The sequence below is a fragment of the Apodemus sylvaticus genome, chromosome 11 (assembly GCF_947179515.1).
Source record: "Apodemus sylvaticus chromosome 11, mApoSyl1.1, whole genome shotgun sequence".
Lineage (NCBI taxonomy): Eukaryota > Metazoa > Chordata > Mammalia > Rodentia > Muridae > Apodemus > Apodemus sylvaticus.
Window position 1 is genome coordinate 18,492,101 of NC_067482.1, and position 26,273 is coordinate 18,518,373.

Genomic DNA, 26,273 nt, shown 5'->3' on the forward strand with positions numbered 1-26,273 from the left:
CGTAGAAAAATACTGAATGAGTGAGCTTAATATTTTCATGCAGATACCTTGAAACATAAAAATACAGCTGAAAAAAAACAACTTTACTACATCTAAATATGGCAAAGTTGTTCTAAAATCAGTTTGTATGAGAGATGACTTTGTCTTTTTTGTTTTCTTTCCCCCCTTTTATTAAACATAGATCCTGTTCTCATTCAATATAACCTGAATAAAGACTTCCTCCTTCCGCTCCGCCCAGCTCCTCTTTCAGATGACTTCATCTCACGGACTGTGGTGCAAAGACACTCCAAAAGGAGACTCACATCACCTTTTGTTTATGTAACTGTAGTGGCTATTCCTGGTTGTCATCTTGACTATATCTGGAATGAACTACAGTCTAGAATTGGAAGGCTCACCTATGATCCTAATTTGGAGGCTCAGAGATATAAGTTTCTCACCTGGATCTTGGTATAGAGATCTTGAAGCATAGTGGCTAAGACAAGGAGATCTCCGAGTTCAAGATCATTTGGGATTAAAGGCATGGATGCACACGCCTTTAATCTGAGCTACACCCTCTGCTGGAGATATATAAGGACATTGGAAGAAGGAAGATTTACTCACTCTTCCTGGCCTTCTTGCCTCGTGGGACTGAGAAACTGCTAGATCCTTGGACTTCCATCCACAGCTGCTGCTGACAATTGTTGGGGAGTTGGACTATAGACTGTAAGTCATTGACAAATTCCCTAACTATATAAAGACTATCCATACGTTCTGTGACTCTAGAGAACCCAAACTAATACAGTAACCAAAAATATCTTTATATTTCAATATAAAATAAAGATTGAAACTGTTTGATATAGGTTTGTCCCAAGCTTAGCAGTACTTTCATATCTGTAGATGAAATAAATTTTAAACTAAAATTATTTCTATTTGGCAAAAGGAAACATGTAAAGTTAAAACTGGTAAAAATATTCCAAGAAATTTTTTAAATTAAGTATATATTCAATTTTCCCAGAAATATCTAAGTATTAAAAAAGGCATAATTATGAAAGTGATTCAGATTTGTCACAAATACTAAGAGTAATTATTCAGTCTTACTAAAAGTTAAAATTCTAAAAATTTCTCTGAAAAACTTGCTTTACTATATAAGTATACAAACTTTCTTAAAATATTACTGAAAATACTCTGAAGATACTATTTCTTAGGTTCCATAATATGTTTCTGACACAATGGACATTCTAAATGAATAATTTTTCATAATTTTTAAAAATCCTTTTTATTTCTCAGAAATATTTGGTGGTCACTGGTTCACACCTAACTTGACCCCTTAGATGTGGCCCTCACAGCACAGCTGCGATAGCTTGCTTGGATGCCGTTTCCTGGATACAGAAATATCTTGATCAGCTCCTAGGGAAGGCAGGAAGGTACCCTCTGCTGCTCAGCCAGCTGCTGAATGCGATTTTATCAGTAGGCAATACATCACTGCAGATGGCAAGGGGTGTGTAAGAGCGGCCCTATGCCATAAACAGTAACCCAATGGAAACATGAGTGGGTATAAGTCTGGTCCACAGGCAAACTGCTTAATTGTTTCCCAAGTACCAGAATTACCTCATGTAAACGGCCAGAATGCTCTCTGTTGATCTTACACAGTATGGCTAAGAGTTGCCTGGCTAGTTAACAAACATGGTTCTACTTCCTAGTTCTCTTAAATAACGGAGCAATATGGCAAGAAAGCCACTCATGTTTAGCCATGGTTCTAGGAGCTTATTTGTCTTACTTATAAACATGTAACTTTCTTAAACTATGGTTACTATAATCTAATACAGTGTATAGTGTATGATAAACTTGAGAAGACCAATGAACAAGAAAGGCAACATTTTTGTACAACAACATATTCTTCAAAAGTACCAGAGCCTAGTCAAGACCTTGCAGCAATTAACTTGGACACTTGACAAGTCCTTTAAACTCCTGTTTAATTACGGCTTTAATTAGAGCCTCATGAACTGCTCTAGGATCTATAAAGATGAAAGGATCTCCTATCATTACAAACCGTTCTGAGGTCTCCATGAGGTCAGCTTCTTCACTGTGTGCTTTGGGGCACAACATGGGTATTTGAAGTTTGTGTTAAAACACCCAAGAGAACCAAGGCAAAGTCAGATACAGAATAAATATAATGATGCTAATAACAATAATCCTGAGCCCTTTGTAGCATATTTTGAAAGTAAATGAACAGTAATGAAAGTTAAGTTTAGGACCATGTTATGGGCATTTCATTTCCCACCTTAAGTACTTCACGCAAACCTTGAAGCAATTTTTATGAAAAATCATATATTTATAAATAAACAAAGCAATAAAGCAAATCATGGTCTGTTGTGTATGATTCGTTCCAATGTCAGTTTTATAGTTTGCCAATTTAGACCCTCAAATAAAACCAAAGGATTAGTAATTACCAAAAAATATACTTTTATATATCAAACAGAGACCACATGATCATTTATATTCTTCCCAAGAAAAGAATTTGGTACCATGAGAAAGAAGCCTTGGTTCACCTGCAGAAGTCCCCGGACACATTCTCAGAAGAATGGTTTCAGATACGAATACACAGAGTTACAAGGGAAAACAATTTTATCAAGGTAGCCTAGGGTGGGGGTAAGTTTTATAGTCAGCACCATATTATCAAAGGGATGAAAATAGATGATGTTTTGTGATATCTTAATCAACTGTGGGTTAGAATATATCTGTGTATTGACCTCAAAAGTACTGACTGATGATACTATTAATGTGATTTGTTGCCAGTATTTACAAGGGAAAAAATGCTGAATGCTGAATTGGTTAGATGCTAATGATCTCCCTTGATGTTCATGGATTCCCTCAATTCTGTTTGTGGGATCCTACATTAAGATATGCTACATTATGGGAATCTGAGAAAATAGTAATGAACGTGGCTATATTTAAAGTTTAAGAAAGTATATTTTGGCCAGGAGTAATGATACTTGCCTTTAATCTGAATACTCAGGAGGCAGAGAGAGTCAGATCTCTGGATAAAATTTAAATAGGGGTGGTGAAACATTTAGTCTCCAACTGTAATATAACAGAGCTGTATATATGTGTATGTGTGTGTATACACACACACACACACACACACACACACACATAGTATCAGAGACAATGCAAATGGGACCACAAAGAGAAGAATAAACTTTCCTTTAAAACCTGGAAAGGAGCTTCATTAACAGAAATAAAGGAAAGAGAGATCAACCCTCTGCACAGGGTGATGGGGGGGGGGAGACTTACAAGAAGCCTTCAGAGAACTCCTGAAAGAACAGGTCATATCCAACTCAGAGCCTTTCAGGGGTGGTGGAAGTTCCACATCACATGGCTTGATCTGGGGCAGTTTACTTGACACGGACTGTGTTGAAACAGAGCACTGGGTAAGACCACACATTGGGAACTAAGAAATCACAGTACAGCCAGGCTTCCCAATGTCCCACAGGGTTGCAGGAGCTGTGGCCTGGTTTCCTCCAGCTGTGGGATCTGACTGGTGTTTTAAAGCAGCAGGGCCATGAGCTAACTTTGTTACTCTGAAGTTTTCTCTTTGAGGATGTTTGTTACATTAGTATACTATCTCTGGACAGCTGGGACATGCTTGAAAGGATAAAATTTAAATAGGAGTGGTGAAACATTTAGTCTCCAACTGTAATATAACAGAGCTACCTAGAAAACAAAACTGTAGCTAGATAACTATGTCCAACAGGAAAATGATCATGTGATCACCTTTGCCAACAAAACAGTACAATTTTGAGAAACTGCACTGGTAGCCTTTATGTCTAGTTCTCCTTTCACTGAAATTAATTTAGATAAAAATCAGCTTTGGGGCCTGGAGAGATGACTCAGTCCTTAAGAACACTGACTGCTCTTCCAGAGGTTCTGAGTTCAATTCCCAGCAACCACATGGTGGATCATAACTACCTGTAATGGGATCTGATGCCCTCTTTTGGTGTGGCTGAAGACAGCTATAGTGTACATTAAATAAATAAATAAACAAGTAAATAAATAAATACTTTTTTAAAATCAGCTTTTGTAATAGTCAGAAATGCAGTCTAGGTCCTTCAAGCTCTGGGGGTTGTGGGGGTGGGGTTAAAGGTCTTTGAAGCAAACAGTACCTCTGCAGAAAAGGCAATCCTGACTGAGACCTAGAAGGGAGACTGAGAAGATGTTAGCAGTGTTACTACTAAAACCCATCCTTTAGAAATTATTAGACCACCCATTCTAACATATCTAAATATCATAAACTAGAACCTTTTGCTAAGTTCAAAAATAGAGGCGTTTTAACACGCTAGATCAGCAGCAAATATATAAAGCTATTTGCAGTGAAGCACAAAAGCTGTAGGCTGGTGTCCCAGATGTCACGGATGCTAAAAGCCATCTGTAGGGGGAGCAAACACAGAATGCACTAAATCCACGGCTTGCGAACCCACGGGTAGCAACACAAGCATGGAACACATGCATTGGATCCCACTGAGCTACAGGAAGAACGTAACCAAGCCGTGCAGAATGACCCCTGTTGTGGGATACCTGCGACTCTGCCTTGAGCCCAGTACTAGCTAATGTGCAAAGTCTGTGACATTCCAGCCCCACAGGGCTAGGCAGCTGCTGAGTTCCTCCCAGGGAAAAGCACTTGACCCAAAGTTAGTGTTTTAAACCAAAGCCATTCTGACTCCTAAAGTCTTCACACAGTACCATAAAGAGGAAATAATTTAAGCACCAAGAATGTTTCTTAACATTTTGACCATGTAAGTAGTTCTTTTCACAACAAAAGAAGCTTCAAATAATAGAAAGACATATATGTTTACATCAATTTCCCTCAATTACATCATTTATTAAGCTGTAATTTTTATGCATAAATAGGATAACTAACAGAATTTTAAAGGGGGAAATTACTGCAAAATGAATGGTAAATAAATATGAGATCTTCTAGCTTCCAAACTATAAAATATTATTTCTTGAAATTCAACCTACTAGATTAACCCTCCATGTAAAGAATACTTAGTGTGTTCCACTTTTATAGACATCTACCTAGATAAGAAATATAAAAACATCAACAATCTTTTTTCATTTAGGACTATAAGGGCTCTGAAGTGTGACAAATTGGTTAATTTAAAATAGTTAATGTCATTGGGGAGTTTATGCAGTCAAGGATAATTTCCAATAAAAAAATATACTATGATTCAAATGTCACGCCAACAGGAGTGATGTTAAGTGTGACAATGAGGGACCAGACAAATGAGGTGTCACTTAAAAAGATGGCTGAGTGGGGAGGCGGACAGTGGTGACCTCTGGAAGATGGAGTCTCTTCTCTCTGCTGGTCCTAGAAGAGAAAAGAGACACCAATAAACATCAGCACACTGTCCAAATTCCTCCCCACCCGAGATACACCCGTCTACTGGTGTTTCTCATCCTTACAGCCAGCCTCAACTTCAGGTATGGCGGTCAGGGCCAAAAGAAATGTCCAAACATACCACCATATCCGAACTTGGTTAGTGCCGTCTTAAAAACAGAACCACTATAAATGGCATTTCTTTTTTCTTTTTCTTTTCTTTCTTTCTTTCTTTTTTTTTTTTTTTAAAGTAGTTGTAATCTGATTCAAACAGAACAGAAATCAGGCAGGCACAAAGCAATGTCTTTTATCATCACAGTTTGAAAAAATTAGTCTTCCCAAACTGACGATTCCTTTAATTCTAAGGTATCAGAGTTTAAACCCAAGGCCTGCCGACAGACCAAAATACAAATTATAAGATTAGAAATTTCCATGAGTGGATGGATATCTATGTGGTTGTGGGTGTGGAGCATGTGGCTACAACCAAATATTGGGGTTATAAGTGTTGTTTCTGGAGGCATAAGCATTGGAGCAAATGTGGGGGGTGGAGACTTCAAACTGATGAAGGGATATTAATCAGCTTACACACTAACAAAAAGATTACCATTATTCTAGGGGGAAGCACTAAAAACTTGAAATTCCAAGGATAATGATTTAAATAGAATACTGTTAGTAGATAATCCCTTCAATTCTCCATTGCAAACAGAACCCTTCCAAATCTGTTCTTCCAAGGGAGCAGGGCACTCTGGCAATGTCAAGGGAAACAGCCAATCTCAACGCTGCTACTACAGCCCAACAGTGTACAGACAGCAATAGAATTCTGAAGCACTACCATTTACCACATATCCTCGTCTATAGACCTAGTCACTACAAACCATCTCCAAAGTTAAAACTGCAGAAAGTACTTTAAGTTTCAGTGACTCGAGACTAAGATCCAAATATGTATGTAGGATGGGGAGTTAATTTAAATTACACAGCATCTATGGGCACAGCAATCACTGCTTACTTTCCTTGGGGACACAAAGTGAGTATGAGCGGACAAGCGAGTCTCCAGCCACCTAAGAAAGCGTGGAAGTACATTACTGGAATCCCTGAAAGTTTACAAACGAGTTTTTCTGAACTCGAAGGCCCTGGGCAAGACACTATGAATTGCTGTTCTATAGGTTGGATTCTCCAACAGACAAGGGGCGATGTGGCTGGGTGGCCTGTTCCTGGACCCCACGGTGTCTTTCCATTGTCCCAGCCAGCAACCAAATCCGAAGGCTGGCACGCGCCTTGCAAGCGGAAGGCCAGGCGGACAGCAGTTTAAGGAAACCGTAGGACATTCAGAGGTGGTGAATTCAGACTTCAGCAAATGACAAAGGAATAAAGAAACCGAAACGCTGGCCGACTGTCTCCACAGCGCCCACTCCTGCTCGCACAAGAACAGACTGAACAAAGCCCGGGTCCGATCGAGCTGCCCACGCCCGCGGGCCTCTGCCTGAGCGCTACGCACCGCGGCCACCCCGGGCCTCCGCAGGCCCCGCCGCCGCCCCGCGCGCGGCCGCTGCCCGCAGCTCCTACCTCCGGCCGCTGCTCCCGAAACCCCGCCACGCGCGCTCCGCCACGCCCGGGGTCCGCGCAGGCCCTCGGCCCAGGCGGCTGCGGAGCAGCGAGAAGCCGCGGACCCGCGTCGCCATGCCTCGCCGTCCGCCTCCGGGGGTCCTGCGGTCAGCTCTGCCGCACGCCCGCGCCCTCAGCAGGGTTCCGGGGCGCGGGGCGGGGCGGAGCCCCGAGAAGGCAGAGGCGCCTCTGGTGGCCGCCGGGTGGCGGGCGAGACCCGCGCAGCTTGGGGAAGGCCTCCGCGGTTCCTGCAGGCTGCATGCCCCCTGTGCACCGAGGCCCAGCTCTGGTCCCTGGTCTCCATGGTTACGGGGTGCGCAACTTGGAGCAGGAAAGTTGTTTCAGGTCTTTGCTTTTCCCTCCCTGTGTGCCCTTAGGACGCATTAAGAAACTCAAGGGGAGGAAGAAACAAAGATGGCGTTGGAATTTTTATGACTGCAGCATCCTTGACATTTCCAGAAGATCCGTTCCACACCTAGAGTTTGTGATCCCTTGAAGCAGGGAGAGTTTGCAATGAGAAAGCAAAAATAAAAGCAGAAGAAAAAAAACAAAAACAAACAAACAAAAAAAGACAATCCCAGTCAAACCAGCTGCAAAGCTAACAGGAAATATTCCTCTCAAGGTCAAGTTGTGGCCGTGGTGTGAGGTGCATGGTCTGTTTAGACTGCTGTCTGACTGAGGGAACTTGTTATGGAAAGTCCCAGATGTTCAGAGATCTTGTTCTGTGAAAAACCTGTCAAGAACAGTGGTGCATCATCTGACTGGTAGAAGGCAATTAAACACAGAAAGAAAACACGGAAGAAAATCTTGGCATGGAGATTTTGTATATAACACCTTATCACAGTGTGCGAAAGATTTTTTAAAATTTCTGCAGTGGAAAGAAAAATCTGTTATGAGAATGAAAGCCAAGGAAAAAGTTGCAGTGGGGGGTGGGTGGGGGTGTTTGCAAAATACTTGTGAACTTGTACCCCAAATATTCAAAGAGACAAAACATACCACCATCCCTAGCTTTAAATAGGCTCGGGGATTCTGAACTCAGGTCCCCCTGTTTGTACAACAAACACTTGACTATTCACTGAGGTCTGTTTCTGTTTGTACAGGAAGGTCTTTAATCCATTTTGTGTGTGTGTGTGTGTGTGTGTGTGTTTTAACAGAGAGCTAAGTGTGTAGGCTTATTCTTCAATGCATGGATATTTTCAATATTTCAAATTTTCAATCTTTTCAAGCATCGTTTGATATAGATGTTGCCTTTTCTCCCACCAAATTGTTGACAATTTTTGTCAAAAATTAGATGACCTGCTACTGGACCTTCTGTTCTATTCTGTTGGCTTATATATCTGCCTTTATGCCATTACAACACTGATTTTGTTACAATGACCATGCAGTAAATCCATATATTCAGATCAATTCACTTACAAAACGGGGGAGTTGTATTTGTACTGTCTGGAGCAATGGTTCTCAATCTGTAGTCATGACCGACCGCTGTGGGAGGTTGAAAGACCCTTTCACAGGGTCACCTAAGGCCTTCTGAAAACACAGATATTTACATTACAATCCACAGCAGTAGCAAAGTCACACTTGTGAAGTAGCAAGGAAAATAATGTTATGGTTGGGGGGGGGGAGGTTACCACAGCATGAAGAACTGTAGTAAAGGATCACAGCATAGGGAAGGTTGGGAACCCCTGGTCTAGAGACTTCCTTCACTAGACCCATTCCTTGTGCACTAAGCACTGGTCCATAGGAGATTGCATTTATATCTTATGTCTGTGGTGTGATGGTTTACTGTGAGTTGATGGCCATGGAACCCTTTTCTACCCACATGTAATTTGCTGGGATTACTGAGTATGGGATGTTTTATCTGTGGTGGCCATGGTGACCTTCCCCTGACCCATCATGGCCTCAGTCAATGGCCTCAGTCAATGGCCCAGAGAAACAAGAGAGCCGACTCAATTGTGGCGTTTGTAAGGGGTCTCACCATCTCTATATTACTTCTGCTCACTTGCCTATCGGCTTTCCCTGAACCTCCTTAACACACACACTTCAGTCTTTGTCTCAAGGTCTATTCTCACCCCCTCTGCACCGAGGGATTTACTGACTGTTTGAAACTGGCCGTTGAACAACACTAGGTTGTAGATATGGGATTTCCTTCCAAAGAGAAATGTTTTTAATTTGGCTTATTCAATATATTGATAATTTGCATATGATCTACATGTTGATCTGAATACGATAACTCTTCTATATGCTTAGTGGGATAAATATAACCTAGGCCACTCTCAATAGTCTACCACATCACATAAAATTCATAGCCCTAAATCAATCATAGAGTTGATATTTTTATTGTAGCATGTAGTTTTAAAAAGAACCCACATTAAATCTAGCTGTATGCCCTCATCAGCAGTTTTGCCCGCCCCCATGGATAGCTCTATGCTGCTGTTTTGCCCTGGTTCCCCGGGTTAGGTTGCTAAGCTAACTAAACCAGCTTCACCTGAAAGGCCTGGAACTGCTGTGCTCCCCCTGAGGCTGTCCTGCAGAAGGCCAGCTACTGCTCACTCAGCTTCCCTCAGCCCCATGAAGTGAAAACACTAGAGACTTATACCAGCCAGATTTATAATGGTAAATCTCCAACCCCAAAATCCCTGAGTAAAAAAAACACAACTCAATTAATATGAACACAAGCTTTGTGCCTAGATCGGGCAGATCTACCACTATGCTACTGTATTGCCCATTGGAAATCTCTAGCTACTTGCTTTAGCCACGTGGGTCTGCTCCATCTTCCACCTCTTCTTCCTCCATCTTCTTCTCCATCCATCCACCATCTCCCCTTCTCTAAAACTTTAGGCTCTGTTTTCCCTTCCCCTACCCAATCACAGGCTCTAGCTTTTATTTGACCAATTAAGATCTCACCTGACCTCACCTGAGTACTCGATCTCAGATTCCTCGTCAGGGCACCCTTCTCCAGGGAGCCCTGGAATGAAAACAGAAGGACTTGAAAGCTTTGTCCAAACCCAAAGGGTGCTTGGCCACTCATGGTTTTTTTGGTTTTTTTTCTTGTACACTTGGACAGAGCAATAGGAACACAGTTGAAGAGTTAACACTGGATTGCTTCAGATAACTTACATCATTACTTCATTAAAACAGAATACTGCTATCATGCCAACTGAGACAGGACTGTCTGGGAAAGCTGACCATCATCTCTCAACCTTGGCTTGGATAAATGTTGTCCAAAGCCTCATGTGTGAAAGGCATATAGTCCCCGGCCCATAATTCTATTGGAAGGTAGTAAAGCCTTTAGAAAGTAGGGCCCATTGAGAAGCCTTTATCCTCCAAAGAGGACTGCAAGACTCTGAACTCTCTCTCTGTGCTTCCCACCAGGCTGTGACATGAATGAGACACCTCACTCATGGGCTCCAATCATGAGATGAATGAGCGCCAATCATTTGATGGGTTAGCTGCCTCGTTCACGCGCTCCTACCTGATTGACGGTCCAGCCATGGGCACCTGCCAACCAAGCTATAGTTCATTGACTTCAGAGCTATATAGCATCTGTTTAACTCTTCCTCTTCTTTAGCCGATTCATCTCAGGTATTTGCTACTGTATTTGAGACTTGACACACATCCTCTAATCCTGGTTTCTCTAAAGCTCAAGTAAATGGCTCAACTTCCACTTGGTAGTTGGTGTCACCATTTTGTCTAGGCCTCGCCCCTGCCCCTCAGTTACCTGGCAACAGCCAGATGTGCTTGACTCACTCTAAAAGTGGATGCTTGCCCCCTACCCCCTCTCTCTCTTGTTCTCTTGCTTTCTTGCTCCTGCTCTGTCCTCTTGCTTCTGCTTCCCCTCTCCATTCCCCTCCCCCACCTCTCTTTATGAGCTCGAGGCTGCCCTCCTGTCTCTCTGTCTCTGTCTCTGTCTCTCTCTCTCTCTCCCTCCCTCCCTCCTTCCTCCCCCTCTCTCCCTCCCTTCTCCCCCCCTCTCTCCTTCCTGAACTCCCCTCTCCATGTCCTGAATAAACTATTCTATACCATGGTGCGACTGGTCCCTCAGGGGGAAGGGATGCCTCAACATGGGTCTACGGAGGCATGCCCTTCTCTCACACCTGATCACATATCCACCAGACATACTCCTTCTCTCCTTATCTTTTTTTATAAAACACAAGAGTTGGAATGCTGGATAAATGTCTTGATTCACATTCCTAACCTGGTGTGTGCGGGAGTGTACCCTTCTAAAATGTTTTAAACAACATACACCATGCTTAAATCTCCTCTATGACAACTATTTGCCACACATTCATTAGAGCCCCCATACATAACTTCCATTTCTGCATGTAAACCCTGTAAAGGAGTTTGGGGTTAAAATTTTAAAGTAACGTATTATATATTGTTTTTAACAACTATTTTTATGTCCAAAATAAATTTGCTTCAGGTGTGGCATTAACTGCACATTTTTCCATACACTGTTCTATTAGCATTTCTGCAGTTATCACCTCTCACTAGTTCCACTTTAATGTATGCTAATAATGTTTTGTTATGAACTGTTCAGCAACCATATGCTACTATATATAAAGTTATGTGCTAGGCTTGGTAGGTTGCACAGCATTTTTCAAAGTTGCCGTCACTGAAATTTGGCTGCATCTTAATTAACATTGTCTCTGACAATCCTTTTCTTCTCCTTTCTTATTTTTTGTTTGTTTTTGCTTGTTTTTGTTTGTTTTATACTCTTAATGGGACCTCAGCTATTACTGGAGAGAGCCAGGAGCCTGCCCGGCTGGAAAGGATTGAAGTGGGACACAGCATCGGATGAAGATCAAAAGACTGATGATCTCTGGGCCTTTTAATACTGCAACTGTTCTGCGCTTCGTTATGCACTGGAAAACTTAACTCTTATTTACTATATAAGCTTACTATATAATTTTCTGGCAATGAACATATGCTGTATAGTAGTGGAGAATTCAGTACAGGATTTATTGCTAGTACTCCTTTCTCTGCTGTGTCAGACAAAAGCCTCTTGCTGGCCAGTGAACCCCTTAATTCTTTTTTTAAACCAGAGAGAAAAAGGAAAGGAAAGATGTCACTCTCATAGACACATACACACCCACATACACACAGCTTGAACTAGAAAGTGGCCGCACCCCTTTTCTTTATTGGTTTCAGCCTTTTATAACCTTAGTACAAAATGTTCTTCCTCTATGTAGCAAAGTTACCTCATAGATAAAATGTTACATAAAAGGGGAGTAACAGGATATCAATAACAAGTTCAAACCAGTATTTCATTCTATAAACCCATTATAATTTCAAAGCAGAAGTTTCTTTTTTTCTTTCTTACTTTTTATTTTTTTATTTTTTTATTTTCTATATTCTCTGTTTACATTCTAAGTGGTTTTCCCTTTCCCGGTTCCCCCCTCCTCATAAGTCCCATAAGCCCTCTTCCCTCTGCCCATTCTCCAATCAACCCCCTCCTACTTCTCTGTCCTGGTACTCCCCTACAATGCTGGTTCAAGCCTTTACAGGGCCAGGGACCTCTCCTTCCTTCTTCTTGGGAATTATTTGATATGCGAATTGTGTCTTGAGTATTCAGAGCTTCTGGGCTAATATCCACTTATCAGTGATCGCATTCCATTTGTGTTCTTTTGTGATTGGGTTACCTCACTTAGGATGATATTTTCCAGTTCCAACCATTTGCCTAAGAATGTCATGAATTCATTGCTTTTAATTGCTGAGTAGTATTCCATTGTGTAAATATACCACATTTTCTGTATCCATTCCTCCATTGAGGGACATCTGGGTTCTTTCCAGCTTCTGGCTATTGCAAATAGGGCTGCTATGAACATAGTGGAGCATGTGTCCTTATTGTATGCCAGGGAATCCTCTGGGATATGCCCAGGAGTGGTATAGCAGGGTCCTCCGGAAGTGTCATGCCCGGTTTTCTGATGAACAGACAGACTGATTTCCAGAGTGGTTGTACCATCTTGCATTCCCACCAGCAGTGGAGGAGTGTTCTCTTTCTCCACATCTTCACCAACACTTGCTGTCTCCTGAGTTTTTAAACTTAGCCATTCTGACTGGTGTGAGGTGAAATCTCAGGGTTGTTTTGATTTGCATTTCCCTAATGACTAATGATGCTGAGCATTTCTTAAGGTGCTTCTCATCCATTTGAAGTTCTTCTGGTGAAAATTCTTTGTTTAGCTCTGTGCCCCATTTTTAATAGGGTTATTTGGCTCTCTGGAGTCTAACTTCTTGAGTTCTTTGTATATATTGGATATTAGCCCTCTGTCAGATGTAGGGTTGGTGAAGATCTTTTTCCAATTTGTTGGTTGCCGTTTTGTCCTTTTGACAGTGTCCTTTGCCTTACAGAAACATTGTAATTTTATGAGGTCCCATTTGTCAATTCTTGATCTTAAAGCATAAGCTATTGGTGTTCTGTTCAGGAACTTTCCCCCTGTGCCCATGTCCTTAAGGGTCTTCCCCAGTTTCTTTTCTACTAGTTTCAGTGTGTCTGGTTTTATGTGGAGGTCCCTGATCCACTTGGAGTTGAGCTTAGTACAAGGAGATAAGAATGGATCAATTTGCATTCTTCTGCATGCTGACCTCCAGTTGAGCCAGCACCATTTGTTGAAAAGGCTATCTTTTTTCCACTGGATAGTTTCAGCTCCTTTGTCAAAGATCAAGTGACTATAGGTGTGTGGGTTCATTTCTGAGTCTTCAATTCTATACCACTGATCTACCAATACCATGCAGTTTTTAATAGTATTGAAAAACAGAAGTTTCTTACATGACCTTGCTTTATCATACTGCATGCCTGTGGCTTCATCCTTGAAACTAATTGTTCTTCCTTGAACATACATTTCTACCTATCCAATTTATCTTTTTAGTATAATTATGAAAGCTCATTGTATTTCTTATTATGCACCTTTTACTTACTATTGTAAGGCGTGGTTATATTCTATTTTTGATTCTATCTTTGTTACATCTTTCTAGAAAAACAACTAAAACCACTTCTTTAAACTTTTTTTCCCTAAGATTGAGTCAAATCAGGAATTCCATAGAACCATCCGTTAATCTGAACAGCATTAATTCATGAACGTTTATCTTTATGTTGATCTGCAGGAAATCTGCTCAATAGGGTGGGCTCAGGGATTATTATATTAATTTAATAATGACAGGAAAGACTTATCACCTGCAAGAAGCAGTCCTGGGATGAAGTCTCTTTGGGACCTTACTTCTCAGAGCTCATTTGTTGCAGATCATGAAAAAATGGTGGGCCATGGTCAGGAAGGCCACGTGCTGGGCTTAGCCCAGCCTAGATGGTTCCTGACAGGAGAGAAACAGAACTGATAGTCCAAACCATGAAGAGAGATTTCTGTTTTCCTTTTGTAAGGTTTTAAAAAATTAGTCCTGAAATTTCAATTGCTCTTCACAAAGCCCAGAGTTCTACCCAAACCCTCAGAATTCATGAAGCTCATTAGGTGAGCCAGGAGCAGAAATGTTAATAATAATGATAATGACGATGATGGTGATTAGTAATAATAATAGTAACAAAACCAATAATAGCAATAATAAATAACAAGAATAATGCAAGTTGGTATTAATTCAAAGTATAAAAGAATACATTAATTTCAAACTATTTGCTTACAACTACATATTTATGGGTGAAATGTTTAGGGGGTTTGTTGAGAGCCAAACAACAGTGCTTGCTATTGCTACCTGCATTCAAATCTGCACTGCACTGGAACATCAACAGCACAGTAATGCTAGATAAAGGTATACATGACTGTGAATGAGAAAACGAAACTGCCATTAGTGACATATGCCATAACTGTCTATACAGGAAATTCCAAGTGGCATGCAAATACATCAGTACAATACCAGTGGATATAAAAATTACTCTCCAAGCACCAGGAAATGCAGTCCGGACGAAAGATACTATGAACAACATTCAAGGAAACGCCACAGAAGTTTATAGACACAAGTTTGAGAAGAAATATGCAAGAAGAAAATCTTTTGAATGTAACTTAAAGAATCTGAAGATCTTATTTTGCAGACTATATGAATATTATAAAATGATTTAATATTTTAAAAGATTCACCATCCCTTTAAACCAATCTATAAATTAAATATAATCTAATTCTAAATTTCTGTGTTCAAAATTTCTACAACTATATGAAACTATATTCACATATCTTTGTTATAAAGTGCATTTGTAATAAGGAAAAAGAATATAGAGACCAGTCACTACTATTAGGCAGTCAAGTGGTAGTCTGACAGTTTTAAGTCTCACAATGACCAGCAGGTGGCAGACGAGGAATGCTCATGAATTGTTTTTGGCCCAAACTGTCACTTTGAAAATAGTCTTGCCCATCCTTTATTACTTGAAGATAAGTTGATAATTAGTACCTCACAGCTAGTAATTCCATTTCTAACTGTATATTCTTGGGTCTCTATAATAAATATAACTGGAAACTAGAGCAAATTTGCATTCATAACAGCAAAACTACAAGCAACTAAAATTTCTAGCCTTCAAACAAATGCTGATATGAAATTTTGCAAAATGAGCCACCTTTGTACAAGTGCACATACATGTGGCCAAATGATAAACTCTCACCTATAAAGCATCATCTCTTTCATCTAAAATTCAAAGGCAAAACTAGAGAACTGTTTGAAAGTCCAATGATGGGTTAACCTTAGTGGCACGGGTAAGACAACACTGGATTCAAGTCATGGAGAAAGAGGGGCTGAGCCTTGGGAGGGCTTCCTGGTAAAGTTCTCTGACTTGGTAGTGGAAGTGTGCATGGCTGTTAGTTTTGCTATAGTTCCTAAAACTGTACTTATTGTATATATGCATGAATATAATATGCATGTGTATATATGTACTGGCTGGTTTTGTGTGTCAATGTGACACAGGCTGGAGCTATCACAGAGAAAGGAGTTTCAGTTGGAGAAGTGCCTCCATGAGATCCAGCTGTGGGGCATTTTCTCAGTGATCAAGAGGGGAGGGCCCCTTGTGTGTGGTGCCATCCCTGGGCTGGTATTCTTGGGTTCTATAAGAAAGCAAGCTGAGCAAGCCAAGGGAAGCAAGACAGGAAGAAACTTCCCTTCATGGCCTCTGCATCAGCTCCTGCTTCTTGACCTGCTTGAGTTCCAGTCCTGACTTCCTTTAGTGATGAACAGCAACGTGGAAGTGTAAGCTGAATAAACCCTTTCCTCCCCAACTTGCTTCTTGGTCATGATGTTTGTGCAGGAATAGAAACCCTGACTATGAGAATACATAAATGTTTTATAGAAGCCTTAGAATTATACATATAAAACCAGATTTTTCTATGATCTGTATTTTACATTTTTTTGCATCCATATTATTATGGAATTACAAAATTTGTCAATGCAAACACTAGATGGCTCAGCAGGCCAAGGGGCTTCCAGCCAGTCCGATGATCTGATTTTGATCCCAGGAATCTACACAGTAGGAGAAAACTGACTCCTGTATGTCATCCTCTGAGCTCCACATGCACTCTGGGGCTCTCACATGCCCCCACACAGAAACAAATGAGTATGAGAACATAAATAAATAAAATAACACAAAAATCAAACCTAGAAAAACATGCTGTGTCTCTGAAATATTCTCTATTCACGTGCATGAAAGAATTACAAATGTCTATAAAATTATCCACGTAACCATATGACTTTCTGTATGCGTGGGCTTATTATACGTAATTGTTGATCATCATCAACTTGATGAGAATTAGGATCACCATGGAAATGTAAGTCTTGCTATGTTTATAATATTGTTTTTACAGAAAGGCTTGGGAGAGCAGAGCAACCCTCCCTCATCATGGGCAGCAACATTCTGTGGGAGCAATAGGTTAAAAAGGGGGCTTGGGAATGGGAGAAGGCATGTAGACTGTGGTATTAGTCAGTTACCCTGGTGCCTGGCTGTGTGGAAAGCATGCAGAACTCCCTCAAGCTCCTGTGCAGCTCCACCGTGAACTACAAGGCAGAATAAACCCCAAGCTGCGTTTGTTTTATCACACCAATAAGAAGCTAACTAAACATCATAGATGATCATTCACCTTCATACTAACCCTGTGCTTTCTAAGTCACAGCTTATGAATGGTCCCCACTAGACCCTCTCTCTCCTCTCTCTCCTTTAGTCTCTCCTGATCCTGTTTAGGTAGTTTGTGAGCATTCCCATTCAGTAAACACTGTCAGAAGTCCTTGTTTTAGCCTGGTATTTCCCAATTCTTTAACTTCTTTTCAGCTACTGTAAAAGCTTCCCAGCGTCAACTGGACATTTTCAATAAACAGGACAAAAAAGCCATGGGCTTCGATATGCAGACACTACACTCGTTCGTGCAAGTTTCAGCTGTACAAGACAAATACAGCAGAACTGAATGAAGCTAGTGACAGTCACATTGCTTACCACTAGTGAATATTTAAAATCAATGTAACAGGCCCCAGTATTAAACTAAAAACTCAACATTAATAGAAATGACCATGGAGTGTTCACCAAAGACTAATTATTTGCTAATATAATAATTAATATTCACTTAGCAAAGAGAAATTGTGGAATGCTAAGGTTTTTAATGTCACCAAGATAAAAAGTTATGTAAGTATAGAACAACTGCTTCAGGCAGAGGCAGGTGGATCTCTGAGGGTTTGAGGCCAGCATGGTCTACATAGCAAGTTCCAGGCCAGACAGGCCTATGTAGAGATACTGTCATAAACACAGCAAAGGCAAAACCACTCCAATCCAGTGAAACTTTTTTAGTATGATTGGACATATCTCAGTTGAATATAATAATTCAAATCATTTACCAAACAGTCTGTATTGAACTGTAGGAATATTACCACCATCACTCCTAGTAAGAAAAAAAAGAAACCATCTTTTTGTCAGACTACTAGGTAATTGGAGTTTTTTACCTCTGCATGGGTTTTGGTACTTGCCAACCTGCCTGATTGCCCTGCTTTAATTTCAGTATCTTCCAGTTTCTCTTTCACTCAAAGCCAAAAGCCATCTCTAGGTACAGCAGCTCAGGCCTGTAATCCAAGCTTTTTGGAGGCTGAGATGGGGGACATCAAGAATTGGGACCAGCCTATGTCTCTAAAAAGGCCAAGTCTCAAAGGAGGGGAAACAAGAACTCCCCCCAGCTAGACTTTGTCTTCTACAACTGTCTTCTACAAGTGGACCTAATAAAAGGATAAACAGTACAAGAGGACAACAGATGCTCACTGACTCTCCACAGGCAGCCCTGATGGACCCAAGTGCCACATTCTCAAGAGCAATGCGTTGTCTTGTTCCTGTTTGTTGAAAAAGAAAGGAAAAAGTTATTGGTCATTAGTCAATAAGGAAGTAGATTTTTTTCAGTTTGTTTTATTAGAGAGGGAAAGGAAGTATGGGATGCAATAAAACTCTTAATAAAGTCATAAACTTCTCTTCAGGAGGAACTATGAAATTTTATAGGAAATTGATATTTGCAGTTATCAATTTCCACACACACATAAAAATGTGTGTGTGTGTGTGTGTGTGTGTAGGGCAGAAATCAACACCATGCCCATTTTTTAAGTGGGTGCAGGGAATCCAGACTCAGTTTCTCATATTTGTGTGGCACGAAGTCCGCTGTCTGAGCCATTTCCCTATTTCTAGAGAAAGTTCTTTTTGTCCTATGAGAATATCCAGGTCAGTACAAGGCACATCTTAGCATATTGCAATACTCTTTTTTTAAATGTTCTTTCCTATAACCATATCAATATCTTATAAAATGCACCCTATCAGAACAATATCAGGAATTCAGAATATAGCATTCTATTTGGCTGGAGATGTATACTATTTCCATATACTTTGAATTACTAAAAATGAATTATGGGTTCCAGTTCCACTATCTTGTTATATGCCTCAGTTATTCCATATTTGACGCACCTTTTCTGCACCGAGAAACCAAATTCTCCAAGTGGAAACAAATTAATAGAATTGTGAAGATCATGTTGCTTTGTAGTCTCAAAGTATTTCCTTTACCTTAGAAAGAGCAATTCTATTCAGTTTTATCTAAATAGATGAATTTAGTCTGGTACAAGTGATCTGACAGGGGAAATGGAGAGGGGGGTGTGGGCAGTGGGTTTTATAATTAGAGAAGTCCAGGGAAATGAATGCAGAAGATGAGGAGGTAAAAGAACAGTAAGGGTGCCTGAAAGGGCATAAGGAGTCTATTAATTCACTTTTATCTAAATAGAGGAATTTAATGAGTGCCAGACCATAGGCAACCACTCACCTCCACGCTGTACCTCAGCATAAAAGCCAGAATTGATGGCTCAATGAGTCACATCTTTCTGTCTCTCTCTGCCTCCCTGTCTCTCTCTGTCCCCATCTCTCTGTCTCTGTCTGTCTGTCTGTCTGTCTGTGCATCTGTCTGTCTGCTGTCTGTCTCCACACACACCCTTTCTCCCTGCTCAGGTCCGAAGGCTGTTTCCACAGCTCAGCTCTTTCCACCTCGTATATCAATCTTTCTTTTCTGGAGGTTTAGTGTGCATCTGTTCATCTAGGAAGCTTACATGAAAACTGACATGCTTAGAGAGCACTCAAACTTGGTAACGTTAGAAAAGAATTGCATTTCGGGAAACTAAACCGTCTCTCCCCGAGAGTTAGGGTTAGGAGAACCCCCTCAGGGAGGTCTTTTACATTGACACAGGGCTCAGTCTCTCATGTTTTCCAAGCTTTATTTTGATTGCACAAGTTGAGTTCTGCAGAAGGACATTACTGCAGTTCCGGATCAACTTCATTAGGAGGGAAAGCAAGATGTGTTTATAAAAAACACAAATAAATAAAAGCTTAGAAATGTAATTTAAATGGGAGCTTTAAATACACTTTTTAAAAATTCCACAAACTATTGTGCTAGTGTTGAACCTCAAGCTGTTTCTAGGGGGGAAACACATTAAAGAGGGATTCTTTCACAGACAACCCCTGCGTAGACTTTGGAAGACGCCTTTGAAAGGCGTTAAATGTGCCTTCCTGACAGAAACAAGGAAGCCCGGGATAGCAGCTGTTTCTGCAAGAAAGATGGCTTCTTATGCATTCCTGACACCTTTGTACAATGGAAGAACGAAATATTGAGATATATAAGACAAACTGAAGCACAGGATTTTTTTTATAAAAGTTTTTATTTTTTTGTTATTTGTAAAAGCACATGAATAAATAAATGTGTCTACTTGAAGACATGAGAAAGCATGACGAAGAGATTGCTAAGCAAGGCACTGTGCCTTACAAGGAAGACATAACATGTCCAAGGGATACTCACAACATTACATTGAAAATTCAGTACCAGGAATGTTGTACACATGGTTTAGAAATACTAAACCCTAAATAACAGCTGTTCTGCTCTTCTCAGTGCTCACAAAAGATGATGTGAACACACACACTCCTTCCATGAAAGCCATCAGACTGCATCTGTTTGTCCCCCCACCCCTAATGCCCAATCTCACCATCTCCCCAGAAACTAATAAATAAATAGATTTAAAAATGCATCACCTTCCAAACTACACAAGTAAAATAACTTTAATTGAACGCACTGAACATTATTGAAATAAACTTTAACATATTAAAATGACCTTTTAAGATATTACAGTGAATTAGCAAACACGTATCTTTAAATATCATAATAAACATAAGGACCTCTGTGCATTAGAAATAAATAAATAAATACATAGATAAATAAATAGATAAACTCTCAGACAGCGAGGCACATCAGGTGCGATCCAGGCTTCCCCAGATGCTGTTTCTTTTCTCTTTGGTTCTTCCTGTTGAGGTACAGCAGCCCACAGTCCTTCTTCCCAGGTCAGTTAGCCTTGCCTCTGCGATAAGAAAAGGTTGCTGTTAGTGGGTGTTTTAAAGGCTGATTGCAGAGTCCTCTTCTTTTGACCTCATCCTGGATTTTGTTTCATTCTCCAAACAAAGCCATCTCCAGCCCCCATCAGGGACGGGTTACCTAAGCCGTGGCTGTGCTTTCTAGCAATAAACCCTTTGAGTGCTTTAAAACTAAAGTAGTAGAGCTGGGTTTACAATTATACCAACTTCAAACTTTCCAAATGATACTAAGAATAAAAATGTTAAGGCGCGGTTATAAGCAAGAACAGTACCTGCTGCTGTTTCACTTAACTCAGGATAAGCAGAGTCTACACCTGAATTTCAAGTGGTCTCACTGCAAACCCCAGCTCTTCATTGGGAAGCCTTAAAGGCTCACCCTGACCCAAACCAGGAGTTAGACTTTACAGCTCGCAGACAGGGAAAGGGCAGGGGTAAAGAGTTGAATCTTAATAGATAGCAGGCTTTACAACAGCAATGGTCAGTACTATTTAATTCTTGGGGACACATAGCGACCATCCATTAGAGTGTGTAGATGAAAGAAACAGGTCAAGTCCTTCCTTCTTCTATCAGTTCAAACTGATAATCACAAGACAAAGTTAACAATGAAAATAATAATCCAGGTTCCTGAACTGGAGTTATCCTTGATTTTTCCCTACTATAATTTTCAGAAATCGGATGCCAGGACTCTGACCAACACAAATCACGACTCACTTGTTCAGTATCTTTTGGACGATCCTCTGAACCAAGGGGGCTTGAGGGTTGAGACAAACTTCCTGACCATCCTTGAGAGTGGCTCTGCAGAGAGATGCAGGGATCATTAGAAGGTGCGAAGTTTCATTGGGGTGAGCATGGGGCTGCAGGAGGGTCTGTGGCAAAGGCTACCCAGGGAGACACTCACATGACTTCTGTCTGGGTGCAGTGGGGTCCTGGGGGTGTCACCTTCAAACTCTGGATGTTCTTGAAGTCAATCCTTGATAGAGTCTTCAGGCATTGACAGCGCAGCTCACTAACCACGACAGCCCCTGTAAGAGAAGACAGTGGGTTCAGAGGGGCTGTGGATGGCTGCGTCCACCTGAGGCTTCCTCACAAACATCAGCCTCGGATCTCACCTGTAGTCTGGTGGCCTGTGGCCAGCAGCAGCAGCAGGACCAGCACAGCAGTGAGCAGGCGGCAGGTGGGAGGGGCCATGGCGCTGGGCTGGAGTGTGGTTCAGAGTCTGGAGCGCAGTAGGGAGCTTGCTGGAGGCACCAAGGCACAGTCTGGGGCTCTGAGGTCCCCGGAGCTCCTTTTATGCTTGATGGCTGGAAAAGCCCGGGGGTCAGGGAAATTCCCTGCGCTCAGGGTCCCCGCATCAGGAAGAAAGACAGCGCCCCGCCCCCAAGCTGAGTGGGTTGGGGACTGAGCTGCCCGCCTCATCCTATTGCCCTGCCCTTGCACTATGGGACCCAGGGATGTCCTTCCCCAAACTCTCAAGAGGAAGGAAGTGATGTCTGGGCTGAAGTGACCACCTGCTAGAGGACAGTGGTCACTGAGCGATGTCATCAGTGGAGACTTAACAGTTTGGGGAACTTTAGTCATTAGGACTGGAGAAATTAAGGTGTGTGTTCGCTCGTGCCCGCTGGGAAAGGGGGTGCTTCTCTGTTAGTTACATACTCATATATAATTCCAGATGAAGATTTATTTACGTCTGCATAAGTACACTGTTGAAATATAGTCATCTCAGGCTGTACAGAAGAGTTTTCAGCCTGAGTAGCTGCTGTGTACCGAACACGAGTAAATCACATTTTGTGTCATATCCTTCTACTGGGCTCGCGGGGGGGGGGGGGAGGGGGCGGCGGGGAGGGGAAGATGTGTCAAAAGCTTAATTCATGCTTAACCTAGGACAAAGTGTTGTAATCTCATATAACTTCCTCTGTGAAATTCTGGAACTTCCGAGGCTCCAGCGTGCCGGTGAGCACCACCACATCGGGTGTAAGAGACTTTTCATGAATTCAGGAAACAGATTTGGTAGTCTTCTGGTGATCTCCAGCTGGGGAAGGCAAGGACTCTCCAGCAGACAGTCTCCTCCCCAGTCAGGGCTGACACCTAGAGGAGGTAACGCCCTTCACAGTCAGCTTACCTGTGAAACATCTAAATGCAGGATTACAACCTCTCTCTCTCTCTCTCTCTCTCTCTCTCTCTCTCTCTCTCTCTCTCCCCTTCCCTCCCTCCCCCTCCCCGTCCCCGTTATCGAGACAAATCTCGTTTTTCTCCCACTGTATATATCCTTTCTTGTCCCAGTGATTTGATTTCTCCACTAGAGGATCATAGCGTGGCTTTCACTGATTGGGACAAGCTATTGTAACGCTCAGCTCTGGCCCTTTGCCTTTCACTGGTGCGGTTTTGGATTCTTGGTCACCTAACACTCAAGTTTTAGATAGTTGTGAGTCTGGGTACGGCTCTCTGAGAGCCATGTGGTCGTTTTACGGAGACGTGTGTGAAAGACACCAAGGCAGGTGGATACTCAGAGCTGCCAGATAGGAAATGTTGAGCCACCAGGTACTGGGACATAGACTCCCACCTGCAACCGATGTGCTAATTTGTTAGCTTTGAAATGTGCCCAAGTGTTAGAAACTACCTCAACATGTTAAGATGAATAAACACTAATGTTTGTAAAAGCTCAGTGTAGATTAAATACTAAAGTTAAAAAAATAAAACAAAATTTGTTTTTGCCTCTGTGTTACTAAAAAAAGACCTACCTAGGAGTAAAAATTCTTACACACACACACACACACACACACTTTTTGAAAAATAAAACAATTTTCTATTAGCTTTTTTCCTTTCTCAGGAGATAATTTGGAGCAGGGATTAATTGTATATACTTTTAATACCAGAACTTGGCAGACAGAGGCACAGAGATCTCTGTGAGCTTCAGGTAATGGTGATGGGGCTGTTTAATGAAACTCTGTCTCAAGGGAAAAAAGAATTTAGATGAGTCTCTTACTTAATTAGTTTTAGTAACTAAACATAAAACTACAAAATATGAATGAAAGTAAACATAGTCATCTCAATTATTAGGAAAATTTATAGATAATTAGATGTTTCCTGAGATAAGTGATTCACAGTTTTAGATTTAGAAGGATTGCTTTTTGCTTTTTTTTTAAATCTTTGTATCTCATGTCTTCAGCTTTTCTAATGTTTAAAACTGGTGAAGCGGTGTACCGTCTCTGGGCATTGTACTCACAGTGACAACATTTGTAGAACGAATGTGGTGTATTTAACAAATACGTATGCATTGTCCTCCCCCCACCCAAATTAATATACATCCTCTTCAAAATTGAAGCTGATGGAAATCGGAGTTTCTAAGAGGCGTTTTATTCATAGGCATTTTATTTGATTTTTATCTGCCTAGATAAGACTTCTATGGATTTAATTGGACCACTTTATCAGGTTCTAATAACTAAGAAATATTTACTTTCAGTATTAGCAGGATGCTAGTCAGCCTGTTAGTCTCTTTATGATAGTAGAGAACGGAAAATATCTGCCCTAGGGATTTCCAGGTGCAATCTGAGATGCTGACATAAGGAAACACTTAGAGAGAATAGAATAAAGTGTCGGGTGTCTTCAGTAGTCTCTGAAGCACAGGGCATTTCAAAAAGTAATTGCTAAATGAATACCAGTAAAGCAACAGTTGCTTACCAAATGGAATACTAGCATGTTTTTCTTCTAATACAATATCCATCTTCATAGCCAGTCCCTAACCACCTTTGACTTACTGTTTTTGAAACTTTCAAGAGAAATGGCATTATACTAAAACAATTCAATTCTTCCTGCAAGTACCATCTCCAGCCAATCACACTTGGTATGAATAAAATGACAAATTCTGTGCCCAGATTTTAAAGTCCTATACTAACACCAATTTGAAGGGAACGGAGTCATCACTAAACACTGATTTATTATCCCTTCACGTTTTACCGTATTTATTATTTCTTTCCACTTTAATGAGGATCACTTTAATGAGAGATGCTTTAAGGCCAGAGCTGTGCTCATGCTGAGCGTAGATGAAGCTGCAGGGATAGTCTAGCGGTCGCTGATGTTTTTTCCACTTGCCACCAGGAATCAAGATGTGTCAACTGCCAGCCCTCTTGCGACTAGTGCTTCCTGAATTGTGAATGAATCTGGCTGAGGGAACAACAATGACATCGTTATGATGAGTTAAATCCCTGACTCAGGGATGGAGAGATGACTCAGCAGTCAAGAGTCCTTGTGGCTCATTCAGAGGATCTGGGTTTGGTTTTCTAACACGCACATGCCGCCTGACTCTGTCACACTAGTTCTAGGGACTCCAATGCCCTAGAACTGGCCTTTGTGGGTACCAGCCATGCATGTGGTATCAGTATATGCATTTAAGTAAGCACTCATCTGCATATAATAAAAATGAATGGCTAAAACATCCCTAGACCTCTCGTTCCATTCAATCCAAAGCATCCTTGCATACATCTCTACTATGGTTGTCTTTTCTGCCTGATTCTAAGCATTATCCTTTGGAAAACAGGACTCCAGTCCCTGCTATCTCTCTTTCTTCCAAGTCTGAGTTCAAGACAAGTGATCTATGGCCAGCTCTGAGAGTAAGCTGACAGACCCACAGAGCATTTGTCGGTCCTCAGTGCCTGAGCCTAAACGGTGTAGAGGCCGTGGTAAACTTGCCAGCGGGCAAATGACATAATCATGTCCAAGTCAGAAAAAATTCCCTCTAGTCCTTTTTGTCAGGAAATGATTTTTTTTAAAAAAACAAAACAGGTCCTTACTTCCTGCTGGGTTGCAGCTGGCAACCCAGAACCTTGGAGTTCTGCCAGGGCTTGGGAGAGGCAGCTTGAAGCTGAGCCAGGAGAGAGAAAAGCCACCTCTGAGTGAGAACAGTCACCGGGCAGAAGCCTGGAACTCGGAAACTCTGCCTTCCACCCACTCCCACCTGGCTTGCGGTGTCACAGAAAGATGATTCTTTTTTCACTCAGTCCACTTCACCTGGAGTTGTGTGTTGCTGACTCCACTTATTGACAGATCCTCTATCAAGAGGGATGCTTCAGCTCGATTTTCAACTTCCTTTCTCCCTTTCTCTCAGCATTTTCAATATAAGTTCTCAAGTTTTATAACGTAAGGATGAAGTTAGATGCCTTGGACACCTAGAGAGTCAAGAGACCCTATGACCCTTGACCTCTCTTTGCGATCGGGAATACCTGAGGCAGAAGACACAAAAACCCTGTGCTGTGATAAGCTACATGAGACACACTTAAGGCATTGGAGAAAAGCTGCAACTAATCCAGCTCCCAGGGTGACTGTGAGGGTCTTCTCAGTTAAGACGATTTTAAAGAAGCTTTCCGGGGAAAGGAGATAATTCTGAGAGGCAGGGAGCCTTCTGAAGGGAGAGGACAGAGCAATCAAAGACTTGTTTGAAAAGAGCGGAAGCATCTTAAAAAATGCTCAACTTCATTA

General features: G+C 41.5%; 2 protein-coding genes across 2 annotated transcripts in view; both read right to left on the reverse strand.

Moving 5' to 3' along the window:
• The window catches only part of Mthfd2l (methylenetetrahydrofolate dehydrogenase (NADP+ dependent) 2 like), a 100,031-nt gene extending 92,766 nt beyond the window's left edge, over positions 1-7,265 (reverse strand). Inside the window, exon 1 of the mRNA XM_052199286.1 lies at positions 6,920-7,265. Within this exon, the coding sequence (XP_052055246.1) occupies positions 6,920-7,035 (116 nt within the window). The 5' untranslated portion in view covers positions 7,036-7,265. The remainder of the gene's footprint in view (positions 1-6,919) is intronic.
• Positions 7,266-20,584: 13,319 nt separating this feature from the next.
• LOC127696412 (C-X-C motif chemokine 2) lies at positions 20,585-22,040 on the reverse strand. The gene is made up of 4 exons (XM_052199150.1): positions 21,911-22,040; positions 21,700-21,823; positions 21,513-21,596; positions 20,585-20,788 (listed from the first exon to the last, which is right to left on the reverse strand). The coding sequence occupies exons 1-4, from the start codon at positions 21,987-21,989 to the stop codon at positions 20,773-20,775; spliced, it is 303 nt and encodes a 100-aa protein (XP_052055110.1). The 5' UTR covers positions 21,990-22,040; the 3' UTR covers positions 20,585-20,772.
• Positions 22,041-26,273: the final 4,233 nt, after the last annotated feature.

Bases quoted from the DNA above. Each gene is read 5' to 3' on its own strand.
- LOC127696412 (XM_052199150.1), bottom strand. From the start codon at position 21,989: ATGGCCCCTCCCACCTGCCGCCTGCTCACTGCTGTGCTGGTCCTGCTG. The intron at 21,824-21,910 runs GTGAGATCCGAG...CTTCTCTTACAG, and splicing joins CACAGGCCACCAGACTACAG to GGGCTGTCGTGGTTAGTGAG. The intron at 21,597-21,699 runs GTGAGTGTCTCC...ATCTCTCTGCAG, and splicing joins TGCACCCAGACAGAAGTCAT to AGCCACTCTCAAGGATGGTC.